Genomic DNA, 15377 nt, shown 5'->3' on the forward strand with positions numbered 1-15377 from the left:
CTGCGCTCCTCCAATTCTTGTCTCGTGCGCATCCCCATTTTTAATCGCTCCACCATTGGCGGCCGTGTCTTCAGTTGCCTAGGCCCTAAGCTCTGGAATTCCCTCCATAAATCTCTTCGCCTCCCTACCTCTCTATCCTCTTTTAAGACGCTCCTTACAACCTATTCTCACCTGTTCTAATATCTCCTTATGTGGCTTGGTGTCAAATTTTGTTTCATTATGCTCCTGTGAAGTGCCTTGGGATGTCTTACTACGTTAAACGTGCTTTATAAATGCAAGTTCATAGTATCATGGCAGATACAGCACAGAATGAGGCCATTCGGCCCACTGTACCCGTGCCGGCTCTTTGAAAGAGCTATCCAATTAGTCCCATTCCCCTGCTCTTTCCCCATAGCCCTATAAATTTTTTCCCTTCAAGTATTTATCCAATTCCCTTTTGAAAGTTACTATTGAACCTCCTTCCGCCAACCTTTCAGACAGCGCATTCCAGATCATTACAACTCACTGAGTAAAAAATGTTTCCTCATGTCGCCTCTGGCTCTTTTACCGACCACCTTAAATCTGTGTCCTCTGGTTACCGACCCTTCTGCCACTGAAAACAGTTTCTCCTTATTTACTCTGTCAAAAACATTCATGATTTTGAACACGTTGTCAAGAGGAGATTTGATGGACAAGTTGTTGTTGTTTTCGATACAAAAAAAAATCACTTCAACAAATGAAGTCCGTCAGAAGTGGCCCCTCTTTACAGACGCTACCATCACAAACCTAGTGGAAGCTTGACCAGCTCCAGGTCAGCGAGTTGTGACCGGTTTCAACCTCCCTGGATCCGTCTGCCCATGATCACGCCAACATTTCCAAGACCACCACTTATCTGTTTGTTAATTTAAATGGACCACAAATCAAACACAGGGAGCTAGTGGTTTTCTGACCAGTGCCCTTTGTGAGTGGTTGACCACGGAATGACCCCTGATTATAATTACCATTAATAATAATAGTATGTATGAAGCTCAGCTCAGTAGGTAGCATTCTTGTCTCGGAGTCAGAAGGTTATTAGGTTCAAGTCCCCACTCCAGGACATGAGCACGTAATCTGGGCTGATGCTCCCAGTGCAGTACTGAGGGTCCGTTGCGCTGTCGGAGGTGCCGTTTTTTCAAATGAGACGTCAAGCCTCTGTTTAGGTGGGTATAAAAGATCCCACGGTCACGGTTTCAAAGAAGGAAAGATAGTTCTCCAGATGTACTGGCCAAAATTCATAATTCAACACCAACAAAGCAGAATGACCAGCCATTCATCTCAATGCTGTTTGTCGGGCCGTGTTAAGTGTGAATTGGCTGTTGTGTTTACCTACAAAGCAACAGTGGCTACAATTCAAAAAGCAATTCACTGGCTGTGTCGCTCTTTGGGACAAGATGTGAAAAGTGTTATATAAACGCTTAGTTTGTCCTTTCTTTCTTTCACAGGGGAAGGTAATGCCCTTTAGCTCAATGTGTGTGAAGGCTAGACGCAGATTAATTTGTCTTTCTGCCTTTCCTCAGAAGGCAGTCTCACCGTCTGCACATTCCTTTCTCTGAACTTGCAGCTGGCAGGCTTCCATTAGAAAGTTTCACTTCTCCTGTCGCACGCCCACACCGAGAGACCTCCTCACCCATGTGTTCAAAGCCAACCAAATTTTTTTAAAAAAATGAACAGAGTCAAAGAAAGAAAAAAAGGACCTTGCCTGCATCATACTGACGAGCTGGGGATGACTTCTGCAGGAATACGAGGCCACTTAGTCGGCTTTGTGCTAATATATACGCTTACAGTTTTTGTGCAGCTGCTAGTTTCGTACTAACCAATCTGCAAATCAACTCTGAGCATCCAATTTTCTAGTTCCGAGATATAACAAATTTAAAAGAACATTAGGAACACAGGAGGAGGCCGTTCAGCCCTTCGAGCCTATTCAGTCATTCAATTAGATCATGGCTGACCTGTACCTCAGCTCCTTTTACCCGCCTTAGCTCCATAATCCCTTGATGCCCTTAGCTAACAAAAATCTATCGATTTCAGCCTTGAAAGCTCCAACTGACTCTCAGCAACCACAGCCTTTCAGGGGAGAGAATTCCAGATTTCTATTACCCTTCCCTGATTTCATACCTGAACGGCCGAGCTCTAATTTTAACATTATGTCCCCTCGTTCTTGATTCCCCCACCAGAGGAAATAGTTTCTCTGTATCTAACCTATCGAACCCTTTTAACATTTGAAACACTAAACACAGGATACTTGGTTCAGCCTTTATAGGAAACATCAATTGGGTATCAATCCAACTTTGTCTCATATCACAGCTAACTGCAACTAACCATTAAAGCTATTATAAACCACTGTTGTAACGACTGTAACCACTTTAACCCTTAATAGGTATTATTAGATCAAACAAGACTTCAGGCAGCCTTGTTGAGTGCAAATTGATCCAGGATGTTTATGAAATAAGCTGTCAAGGTTACCAAAATCAATCATAATGTTTCAACATTGAATATTCTTAAGTTGAGGACTTCACATAGATTCAATCACATATTTCTCCTTAACTGATCATTAATGAGGTTCCTCTGTGTCCACATTACAAACGTAGCCGTAGATTTTCAACGTAAAACTAACATTGTGGATCTGCCTCCCGTTATAGAAACCATTCGATTTACATTCGCATTGAATGGAATCAGGCAATTTCTATGACGGGCTTGTGATCTGTAACACCAGGGCGGCATGTTGAAAATCTACCCTTTTAACATCTGAAACACTAAACACGAGATACTAGGTTCAGCCTTTATAGGAAACATCGATTCAGCATCAATCCATAGTGTCGGTGCGAGGCTGTTTCTCTTGGTAACAACCAATGCTGCAGTTACGGTGTTAGATGCAGCCTGATAGGCTGGGCCCGTAGCACGCAGTCTGGCTGGGCCCGTAGCACGCAGTCTGGCTGGGCCCGTAGCACGCAGTCTGGCTGGGCCCGTAGCACGCAGTCTGGCTGGGCCCGTAGCACGCAGTCTGGCTGGGCTGGAGTGAACTGGATTGAGACCCACTTCGCATCAACGCGAACCTTGCAATGTAAACGTACCTTTGGTTATCTCTCGTTACTTGACCGGGAACAGGAATAGGCCACTCAGCCCCTCGAGCCTGTTCCACCAGTCAATTAGTTCATGACTGACCTGTATCTTAACTCCATCTACCGGCTTTGGTTCCGTAACCCTTAATACCTTTGCCTAACAAAAATCTATCAATCTCAGTTTTGAAATTTTCAATTGACCCCCAGCCTCAACAGCTTTTTGGGGGAGAGAGTTCCAGATTTCCACTCCCCTTTGTGTGAAGAAGTGCTTCCTGGCATCACCCCCGAAAAGCCTAACTCTAATTTTAAGGTTATGACCCCTTGTTCTGGGCTTCTCCCACCAGAGGAAATAGGTTTGCTCTATCCAACCTGTTTAACCATCTTAAACACCTCAATGAGCTCACTCCTTAATCTTCTACACTCAAGGGAATACAAGCCTAGTCTAAGCAACCTGTGCTCAGAATATAACCCTTTTAGCCTGGTCAATCTGGTGAATCTGTGCCGCACCCCTTCCAAGGTCATTATATCCCTCCTGAGGTGCGGTGCCCAGAACTGAACGCGGTTAACACACCACCTGTTGAAAAAATAAAGTCAGAGTAACATTAAATGCTTTAGGCCAGCAAAAAAAAAAATCAATCTTTGCTGCGGTCTCCCCCCACAACGTCTTGTGCTGAACCTCACGTTAAGGGTTACAGAAAGTCAACGGTGCTAATGGAACATCTTGAACTCTACCTGCGTCCGGCGGCTCTATCACCTTGCAGACTGCCTCAGAGTCACACGGATTGTTACCCTCTGCTGACTGGAATGCACTAATGATTTCATTGAAGTAATTAAAGTACTGTTTCGGCTCCAGATCGGATTTTTCACAGTCGAACTCCGATTCTTCCAAGTAGTCCTAAAAAAAAAAGGCAACGTTGATAAAGTTAATTGGTCAGCAGGGGGGTGCCCCCGGGATCCAGCATTCACTTAATTAGATGTGATTTATGAGGCTGCTTCATTGCCACTTGGTCAAGATCCATTTACAAGTTGTGAAGGGACGATAACGGGGACAACCAACGTGCGACCAAAGAAAAAGTCAACCCGAAGAGATTTTAAGGGTGAATTTTCTGACTGCCCTCTCCCAGGCAGGGTTGCCAACTTTCCAGGATTGTCCTGGAGTCTCCAGGACTTAACAAAGATTATTCTCCTGGGGCAGGACCGCGAGCAAAAAAAAAACCCAGGAGAAAGAATCATAGGGGCATTAAAAAAAGTGTTTTTTTTTTCACTTTCTTTGAACACTTTTGTTTATTAGACATAAAAATATTGGAGATGAGGTGGGGGGAGGGGGGGGGAAAGCTATTTGACCGAAAGGGGCAGGTTGGAGGCGGGAGGTCATGTGACGAAACGTCCAGATACACGTCCAACCAGAGTTGGCGACCCTACCACCCATCGCAAAAGTCGTGCTTGGCGAGGAATGGCTAATGCTCAGCCCTCCTGATTTTCCGGTCAATAAGTTTAGCGACTGGAAATTTAGGAGTGTTGCAAAACGCCTGCGATTACCTCTGCGCCTGATTGCACTCCTGTCAAGTGAGTCCCATGGGGGCCTCGCCTCAGGAAATTTGCCCGTTTAAGCTTAACTTGATTTGAAAAATTATCTCTGATAAGTTTGAATGGGGAAATATAACAGGTTGAAATTAAAAGGAGTTGCCTCTACCGAAGTGAAACGCTATTAAGAATAATAGTGGTTAGAATGTGGAACTCGATACCACAAGGAGTAGTTGAGGCTAGTAGCGTAGATGCCTTTAAGGGGAAGCTAGATAAGTACATGAGGGAGAAAGGAACATAAGGAGATGCTGATAGGGTTAGATGAAGTAGGGAGGGAGGAGGCTCGTGTGGAGCAAAATCAACAGCATGGACCTGTTGGGCCGAATGGCCTGTTTCTGTGCTGTACATTCTATGTAATTCTATGTAAATAGGGGCATTGAATACAAAAACAAGGAAGTCATGCTGGACCTTGACAAATCGCTGGTTAGGCCACAGCTGGAGTATTGTGTCCAATTCTGGGCACCGCACTTTAGGAAGGATGTCAAGGCCTTGGAGAGGGTGCAGAGGAGATTTACCTGGACTATACCAGGGTTGAGGGACTTCAGTTATGTGGAGATAATGGAGAAGCTGGATTGTTCTCCTTAGAGCGGAGAAGATTAAGGGGAGACCCAATAGAGGTATTCAAAATTATGAGGGGTTTTGATAGAGCAAGTAGGGAGAAACCATTTCCTTTAACAAGTGGGTCGGTAACTAGAGATAACAGATTTAAAATAATTTGCAAAAGAAGTAGAGGAGAAATTAGTAGAATTTTTTTCACACAGAGGGTTGTTAAGATTTGGAACGCGCTACCTGAAAGGGTGGTGGGAGCAGGTTCCACAGGAACTTTCAAAAGGCAATTGGACATGTACTTAAAGAGGGCTAATTTACAGGGATATGGGAAAAAGCTGGGGCGTGGGACTAAATTGGATAGTTCCTTCAAAGAGTCAGCACAGGCACATTGGGCCGAATGGCCTCCTTCTGTGCTGTAAGATTCTAGGATTCTATGATCTGAGGACAAAAACGTGCACCAAACCCTTTCAGCATTGTGGCCAAAAGCAGTTCGATGCACAGTCTCAACGTTGAGACCTAGATCTTCTCTTTTGCTCAACAGTCGGCCAAGGTGTGGCAGGCTAGGACTACTACCCGCCCCGGTGACCTGGTACCGACCCCAGCAAATATTCCAGGCTGCACTTTGGACTTCCCACCCACCCCCATCACTGGTGGAGGCAGGAAATGGCCGGGGCAGGATTCCATCGCCTGCAGCAGCTTAAAGGGCCGAGGCAGCATCGAAGACATAAACCGGGTTGCTACATCTGCTGAAGGCGGGGAGTTCAAGCCGTTAAGAAGTGTTTATCAAGCGACTTCTATTTGTTCATTTGGCGTTTCCCATCGCCGCCCAACACTGCCCTTTACAAGTGGAAGTTACGCGCCCAGCACGACTGAGGCGTTAACGACAGGACGTCACATGCGACGTCACACGGTCATCGCTGCCTCATGTATTTGGATCGGCATTTCCAGTATCTGGCTGAAGGGGCACTGGCAGATCGGGACAGTAGGAAAAAACAATGGGAAGGAAACCAACGGTTTGGGTACCCGGGTCCATTTTCCACCCCCCCCCCCCCACCCCCGCCTTCCTGGTGACCGAGAGACACCAGTCAGTGTACAGGTATTCTCGCCTCTTGTACTGTCTGAAAATGGGTGAAGAAATAGAGGAGTTTCATGCCTTGTGACCTGGGGAAGGGGCAAGGTCAAGGTGATAACGGCTTCAGCTAACATGGGCACTTTTTCATCCAGCTCCTCGAAGAGCAATCGGGAGCAGTAACCTCAGGTGATTTCTCCCTCTCCTTCGCCAGGGGCCACTGAGGCCCGAGATACGACCGCATCCACAGCGATCAGCTGACTCCCCACAGGTGGAAGACGACACACTGTCATGCCACACACACACACACACACACACACACAAATAAAACAGACAGACAGCCGGCATTGTACCTTCTCGTCTTCGGACAGACATTTGAGAATTCCATCCAGAACCTGGCGGAGATTTTCGATAATTAAATAATTCGACGAATTCTGCGCAAACTTTTCTGAAAGGGTGTCCAAGCTGACGGACATTTCAGGCGCTGTCAAATGCAGCCAACACGTATCAGTCTGCACAAACCAAATAAATCAAAATTACCCAATGTGAAGAAGACTTAATGCAAACATGTTGTCAACAGGGTGAGCCAAAACCGCAACATACATCACCCCAAAGATCAATGAGGGAGGCGTGATTATACACCTGATGCATAAGATTTGTTTGTGGATGAGACCATCTCAATGTTAAATAAAAGCAGCTAACTGCACACTTCAGTATCTAGCGGGAAAGAAAGAAAGGAAGGAACTTGCATTGCTATAGCGCCTTTCACGACCTCAGGACGTCCCAACGAGCTTTACAGCCAATGAAGTATTTTTGAAGTGTAGTCACTGTTGTAAGGTAGGAAAAGCAGCAGCCAATTTGCGAACAGCAAGTTCCCACAAACAACAATGATATAAATGGCCAGATAATCTGTTTTAGTGATGGGATACATATTGACCAGGACACCGGGGAGAACTCCCCTGCTCTTCTTCAAAATAGTGGCCGTGGGATCTTTTATGTCCACCTGAGAGGCCAGACAGCACCTCCAACAGTGCAGCACTTCACTGGAGTATCAAGCCTAGATTACATGCTCAAGTCTCAGGAGTGGGGCTTTGAACCCACAGCCTTCCTAACTCAGAGGGCAAGAGTGCTATCAACTGAGCCATGGCTGACTCAGAATAATTAAGCTTGTGCTCCGAGAGGCCAACAAAGTATTAACAGAAACGAATGGTCCAAGGAGTGGGTACTAATGTATTGCCAGTATCATTCATCAGTGAGTTGCAAGCAATGTCCCGCTGACCCTTTAGCAGTCAACTTTTACTGAGATTAATTACTTGGATCAAGTAAAAGACAATCTGGAGTTTTGTTACAGAGCCACTTAATGTAAATAGTGTCACCGTATTTTTATTTGATGGTTCTTTGTATACTAGTTTTATTTTTGAAGTTGTTGGGGAACTCCATTGGGAGCAGTTAACACACAAATGGCTTCTTTGTTTCCGTATCTCACAGCTAAATGCAACTACGACGTAAAATCATTACTTTGTTTGTGCAAAATAATAAGCCACGTAAATATCACTGAATGGCTGGAAGACGTCAAGCTCCATATTCGATCCAGAGCAGAGAGGGAATTGTCATCATCAGTGGCTCGGTGGGTAACACTCTTGCCTCTGAGTCAGAAGGTTGTGGGTTTAAGTCTTACTCCATGAGACTTGAGCACAAAATCTAGGCTGACATTTCAGTACTGAGAGAGTGCTGCACTTTTGGAAGTGCTGTCTTTCAAATAAGTTATTAAACCAAGGCCCTGTCTGCCCTTGCAGGTGGATGTAAAAGATCCCATGACACTATTTGCTAACCTACATTGGCTCTGGGAACGCCTCGATTTTAAAATTCTCATCCTTGTTTTCAAATCCCTCCATGGCCTCGCCCCCCCCTCCCTATCTCTGTAACCTCCTCCAGCCCTACAACCCTCCGAGATCTCTGCGCTTCTCCAATTCTCGGCTCTTGCACATCCCTGATTTTAATCGCTCCACCATTGGTGGCCGTGCCTTCGGCTGCCTAGGCCCTAAGCTCTGGAATTCCCTCCCTAGACCTCTCCACCTCTCTCTCCTCCTTTAAGGCGCTCCTTAAAACCTACCTCTTTGACCAAGCCCGTCCTAATACCTCCTTATGTGGCTTGATGTCAAATTTTGTTTGACAACACTCCTGTGAAGCACCTTGGGACATTTTACGACATTAAAGGCGCTATATAAATGAAAGTTGTTGTTGTTGTTGGTGTAGTAAATGTTTTGGGACGTCCTGAGGTCGTGAAAGGAGCTATATAAATGCAAGTTCTTTCTATTAAGTTTGGGGGTTAACTCTGCTGCAACTAAACTTAAGCTTTAAGTAGTTCAAGAAAATAATTCTTTCAGGTTGTTAATTTGGATATTAATATCCTGTCAAAGCTAAGTTGTTGAGTTTCTCATTCAATATTGACCTTAAAAATTGCCCTGCTCTTCCTGCTCTCCCACTGCGATGACAATGCAACTCTGTGTGATTTACACCGACAGTAACTTGGCAAGTCCTAAACTCTTGGGTACACCACAGAAACCAGTGCATGGTTACCCAGAATAACTAGAGCCAAAATGACATCAAGAACAAATGAACAAGCTACAAATTTGCCCTGAAGTAATTTTGAGGGCTGGAGATGCCACAACATCGTTCAAAATCAAAGACTTTGGCTCTCAAAAAAAAACTGTGCCGTTGGAATTTCAGGACTGTTTTAAGTCCCACAACTACTCGACTGATTTAGGCTTGGCAAACTTGTCTTAAAGTGACCTCAAAAAGGGGGTTGTTCAGCCATCAGTGGGGAGCCTGACCCATGACCACGGATTTCGGGAAATGGTGGGCGTGGTGTTCCAGTTTCGCCCGACAGCGAGCGCACGTGTGAACTCGGCCCCAGGTTCTTGAGCTCCGAAATCTGGGCTGGGGTGGTGGGCAGTGGGGTTGGGGAAGATACATTTGTTGGAACGTCAGAAACAATCATCGAGGGGGTTGGGGGGGTAATTTTAACCGAACTGAGTCAGATGGAGAGTAAAATCAGGCGGCGGGTAAATCGGGTTAGTCTCCCACGGGGTGAGTTAGGTTAAAATTACTCTCCCCTCCCCACTCCCCGCCTCCCCCCCCCTTACCATGATGACCATGAAAAAGACATCAATAGCAAATAGAGGAAAGCTGGTTCCCTTGACGAATGGAGAATCACAGCCTATGCTTCAGGTAGGGAGCAGTGTGTAAAAACAAACTTGCGTCAGGGTTGATATTGCCTTGTTCTTCTTGCAGTCTAATAAATTTTCCAATGCCACGCTCCAGGCTGCATCACCTCCCAACATTCAGTGTTTGGGATTAGGGTTGCCAACTCTCCAGGATTGCCCTGGAGTCTCGAGGAATTGAATATTAACCTCTGGGATACTGCTGCAGGTAAACACCCAGGGAGAAAAAATGATAGGGGCATTAAAAAAAGGGAGAGTTTTTTTGTTCAATTTATTTCTTTGAACTCTTTCATTTATTAGTCATAAAAATATTGGAGGTAATCTGTTTAACTGGTAGGGGCGGTCGGACGCAGGAGGTCATGCGATGAAACCTGCAGGAATATGTCCAACCAGAGCTGGCAACCCTAGTTTGTGGTCGCGCGTACACGTGTAGGTTAGCCAATTAGTGAAGCTGTCTTCGTAACCATGGAGCAGCAGCAAGCTTGAGTTTATCGTCGTTGGGATAGGAGGGGAGGAGGCCAGGGGGAAAAAACTGGGAGCATTTTTATTTTTTACTGATGCTCATAAGGGCCTCTGGTGAGTTATGATGTGAGACATGACTTCTCGTCCCCACAAGCCATGACGATTCGAATACATGTGCAACGTTTTAAGGCCAACATGTAAAATACATCGGAATATACATACCACATTAGGGACTTTAGAAATATATTTTATCTGGATTTTATAATCATTTGGCAAGTTTCCAACCTAAAGAAAAACAAAAGAAAAATTAAGAGGAGAAAAAAACCCGACACTTTATAAACTGTGGGCTGGAGGGGTTTCCCTTTTAGGGAGCCAACCGCTTAAAATGAACACACTTAAGGCTGTCAGAAAAACAATTACATTTTAACTTAAACAGAAAGAAAGCTGGAAACATAGTAAGCGTCAGTCAGCATCTGCAGACAGAACTGACAGTCAACATTTCCAGCTTGAATTCTTCTTTGATGGAGGCTCGGAGTCTCAAACGTCGATTGTCTGCTCTCTCCGCACATGCCGACTGACCTGATTTGTGTTTCCAGCTTTTCCGGTTTCCTCTTTCCGACTTCCAGCATTTTTCTGTTTACACTTTTAACTACTTCTCTATTTCACTAAGAACCATGCCGGTGGCGACAGCTCCCGATGTCTGGATCTTGAAAGACTGAACAGGCTGGGGCTCTTTTCTCTACAAGCAGAGAAGGCTGAGGGGTGACCTGATCGAGGTCTTTAAAATTATGAAGGGGTTTGTTAGGGTAGACGTAGAGAAGATGTTTCCACTTGTGGGGAGTCCAAAACTAGGTCATAAATATAGGATAGTCACTAATAAATCCAATAGGGAATTCAGGAGAAACTTCTTTACATAAAATTACATAGAATGTGAAGCACAGAAGCAGGCCATTCAGCTCAATGCGTCCGTGCTGGTGTTTATACTCCACACAAGCCTCCTCCCATCCCTCTTCATCTAACCCTATCGGCATATCCTTCTATTCCTTTCTCCTTCATGTGTTTATCTAGCTTTCCCTTAAATGCGTCTATGTTAGTTGCCTCAACTATTCCTTGTGGTAGCAAGTTCCACATTCTAACCACTCTCTGGGTAAAGAAGTTTCTCCTGAATTCCCTATTGGATTTGTTAGTGATTATCTTATATTTATGGCTCCTAGTTCTGGTCTCCCCCCACATCTTCTCTACATCTACTCTATCAAATCCTTTCATAATCTTAAGGACCTCTATCATGTCGAACTCGCTACCACAAGGAGTAGTTGAGGCGAATAGCATCGATGCATTTAAGGGGAAGTTGGATAAACACATGAGGGAGAAAGGAATAGAAGGATATGCTGAGAGGGTTGAGATGAAGTAGATTGGGTGGGAGGAGGCTCGTGTGGAGCATAAACACCGGCATGGAAAGTTGGGCCGAATGGCCTGTTTCTGTGCTGTAAACACGATGTAATTCTTGCAGACAGCTGCAAACCTGAAGGTAAACTCTCTGGGATTCAGTAAACTCCCCAGATTCCCAGTGAGTTTGCTTTCAGACGTGCTTCAACTGCATGAGACCCGGGCATCGGGAGCTGACACCATTAGCAGGGTCCGCATGCGGTATAAAAAAAACTGCTATCGACACAGAAATTACCAAATTGTTTGACTACTAAATTGATTTCAGCCTAAAGCAGGAGCTCAGCGATGTTACTAGTAATGCAATCCCTGCCTTCTACCACACAGACGCAAATATCAATTCACAGGGAAACTGCTTCTGCAGGACTGTGGGCAATGGGACCAGCAGATGAACCTCTCTCCCAGAGACTGCAATGTAAGTTGTAAAGAAAAAAAACTTGCATTTGTATAGCGCCTTTCACAACATCAGGACATCCCAAAGCGCTTCACAGCCAATGAAATACTTTTGAAGTGTAGTCACTGTTATAATGTAGGGAAACGCAGCAGCCAATTTGCACACAGCAAGGTCCCACAAACAGCAATGAGATAATTGACCAGATCATCGTTTTTTTAAGTTTTAGTTGAGGGATAAATATTGGCCCAGGACAACAAAGTAAACTCCCCTGTTCTTCTTCGAAATAGTGCCTTCGAATTTTTTACATCCATCTGAGGGGGCGGAAGGGGGCTCGGTTTAACATCTAATCCAAAGGATGGCAGACTCTGCCAGTGCAGCACTCCCTCAGAGTGTCGGCCTAGGTTATGTGCTTAAGTCTCTGAAGTGGGACTTGAACCCACAACCTTCTAACTCAGAGGCGAGAGTGCTGCCCATGAGCCAGGAGGTGGGATACCCAGCTAGTGAAAATCTTACAGCTGCGTGCACTTCCTCTCTACAAAACTGTACTTCCTGTTGTCACGTTTTTGTCACACTTAATCCCCATTATTAATTTCGACATCCACATTTATAATGGAAACAGTCTAGACTGCTGTAATTACATCCTCCTGCCAGTGGAATCATAGAATCATAGAAGTTTACAACATGGAAACAGGCCCTTCGGCCCAACATGTCCATGTCGTCCAGTTTATACCACTAAGCTAGTCCCAATTGCCTGCACTTGGCCCATATCCCTCTATACCCATCTTACCCATGTAACTGTCCAAATGCTTTTTAAAAGACAAAATTGTACCCGCCTCTACTACTGCCTCTGGCAGCTCGTTCCAGACACTCACCACCCTTTGAATGAAAAAATTGCCCCTCTGGACCCTTTTGTATCTCTCCCCTCTCACCTTAAATCTATGCCCCCTCGTTATAGGCTCCCCTACCTTTGGGAAAAGATTTTGACTATCTACCTTATCTATGCCCCTCATTATTTTATAGACTTCTATAAGATCCCCCGGAAACCTCCCACTCTCCAGGGAAAAAAGTCCCAGTCTATCCAACCTCTCCCTATAAGTCAAACCATCAAGTCCCGGTAGCATCCTAGTAAATCTTTTCTGCACTCTTTCTAGTTTAATAATATCCTTTCTATAATAGGGTGACCAGAACTGTACACAGTATTCCAAGTGTGGCCTAACTAATGTCTTGTACAACTTCAACAAGACATCCCAACTCCTGTATTCAATGTTCTGACCAATGAAACCAAGCATGCTGAATGCCTTCTTCACTACCCTATCCACCTGTGACTCCATTTTCAAGGAGCTATGAACCTGTACTCCCAGATCTCTTTGTTCTATAACTCTCCCCAACGCCCTACCATTAACAGAGTAGGTCCTGGCCCGATTTGATCTATCAAAATGCATCACCTCACATTTATCTAAATTAAACTCCATCTGCCATTCATCGGCCCACTGGCCCAATTTTTCAAGATCCCGTTGCAATCCTAGATAACCTTCTTCACTGTCCACAACGCCACCAATCTTGGTGTCATCTGCAAACTTATTAACCATGCCTCCGAAATTCTCATCCAAACCATTAATATAAATAACAAATAACAGCGGACCCAGCACCGACTCCTGAGGCACACCGCTGGTCACAGGCCTCCAGTTTGAAAAACAACCCTCTACAACCACCCTCTGTCTTCTGCCGTCAATCCAATTTTGTATCCAATTGGCTACCTCACCTTGGATCCCATGAGATCTAACCTTATGTAACAACCTACCATGCGGTACCTTATCAAAGGCTTTGCTAAAGTCCATGTAGACCACGTCTACTGCACAGCCCTCATCTATCTTCTTGGTTACCCCTTCAAATTTGTGAGACATGATTTTCCTCTCACAAAACCATGCTGATTGTTCCTAATCAGTCCCTGCCTCTCCAAATGCCCGTAGATCCTGTCTCTCAGAATACCCTCTAACAACTTACCCACTACAGATGTCAGGCTCACCGGTCTGTAGTTCCCAGGCTTTTCCCTGCCGCCCTTCTTAAACAAAGGCACAACATTTGCTACCCTCCAATCTTCAGGCACCTCACCTGTAGCTGTCGATGATTCAAATATCTCTGCTAGGGGACCCGCAATTTCCTCCCTAACCTCCCATAACGTCCTGGGATACATTTCATCAGGCCCCGGAGATTTATCTACCTTGATGCACGTTAAGACTTCCAGCACCTCCCTCTCTGTAATATGTACACTCCTCAAGACATCACTATTTATTTCCCCAAGTTCCCTAACATCCATGCCTTTCTCAACCGTAAATACCGATGCGAAATAGTCATTCAGGATCTCACCCATCTCTAGTGGTTCCGCACATAGATGACCTTGTTGATCCTTAAGTGGCCCTACTCTCTCCCTAGTTACTCTTTTGCCCTTTATGTATTTGTAGAAGCTCTTTGGATTCTCCTTTGCCTTATCTGCCAAAGCAATCTCATATCCCCTTTTTGCCCTCCTGATTGGAGGTGCTGAATGTGACAGTTTTGTGGCTCCTCGCTTATCAGCCTGATGTCCTTTAGGGAAGGAAACCTGCCGTCCTTACCCGGTCCGGCCTATATGCGAGCCCTGTCCCACACCAGTGTGGTTAACTCTTAACTGCCCTCTGAAGTGGTCTAGCAAGCCATTCAGTTGTCTCAAACTGCCAATGAATCAAGAAGAAGGCGGCTCACCACCACCTTCTCAGAGCAACTAGGGATGGGCAATAAATGCCGGCCTTGCCATCGAGGCCCACATCCTGAGAATGAATAAATAAATAGCCTACACTGCGGAGAAACTCCTCTGCTCCAACCAACTCTACTTCTCTTGTTTCCCAAATGGCCTAAGTTTTGCTCCTTAACTATAAATAATAATACAAAATAATATTATATAAAAATAAGGACAGAATGTACCACTTTAAAATAGGGACGAAATTAAGTCTGTGTTTTCCTGGTCCTTCAAACACCATACAAAACAGGACTAGGAGCTCATCCATCTGATTGAGAGGTCTTGGTGTGCACTAATGGCTGCCACTTTCACCCACGTAACTGTGCTTCAAAGTAATTCATTGAATGGGAAACGCTTTGGGACATTTCTAAGAGAGGCGCTATATAAATGCAAGTTCTCGTTTTTTGCTAAAATTAGTGAAATGTATTTCAGTCACGAGGCTTTACATGATTCCTGTACTTGCTTACTCACCAATTCATCAATACGTTTTATATCATCAGTCACTGGGTTTCCTGTTTTGCATATGGGTCCTCCAAATATGGTGGGCAGAAACAACTGCAGGTAAATCACGCTGTTTATTAAAGTCTGCAATGGAAGAAAAAGGTAACAAAATCAAAACTTAGTAAAAACTGCCTTTTATTATACGTGCGCAGGCGTAAAAAGCTTTGGATATTGTACTTCAAGTGTTACACGTGCAAATGTCTGTCATACTTTAAAAAAATAAAGAGGGGAAAAAAGCCAGTTAGCTTGTTAGTTAGCTTGTTCTAACTTTGGTGAGGAAGTGGGGATTTACAAGCACCCG

The 15377-nt window shown here is 44.9% G+C and overlaps 1 protein-coding gene across 2 annotated transcripts in view; it reads right to left on the minus strand.

Moving 5' to 3' along the window:
• Positions 1–15377, minus strand: part of kitlga (kit ligand a) — a 98552-nt gene that overhangs the window by 54782 nt on the left and 28393 nt on the right. For both annotated transcript variants that reach the window (XM_067999314.1, XM_067999315.1), the window contains exons 2-5: positions 15047–15160; positions 10188–10250; positions 6633–6791; positions 3810–3972 (exon numbers count right to left, since the gene is read on the minus strand). In XM_067999314.1, the coding sequence (XP_067855415.1) occupies positions 3810–3972; positions 6633–6791; positions 10188–10250; positions 15047–15160 (499 nt within the window). The remainder of the gene's footprint in view (positions 1–3809; positions 3973–6632; positions 6792–10187; positions 10251–15046; positions 15161–15377) is intronic.

Source organism: Heptranchias perlo, chromosome 18 (genome assembly GCF_035084215.1).
Source record: "Heptranchias perlo isolate sHepPer1 chromosome 18, sHepPer1.hap1, whole genome shotgun sequence".
Taxonomy (NCBI): Eukaryota; Metazoa; Chordata; class Chondrichthyes; order Hexanchiformes; family Hexanchidae; genus Heptranchias; species Heptranchias perlo.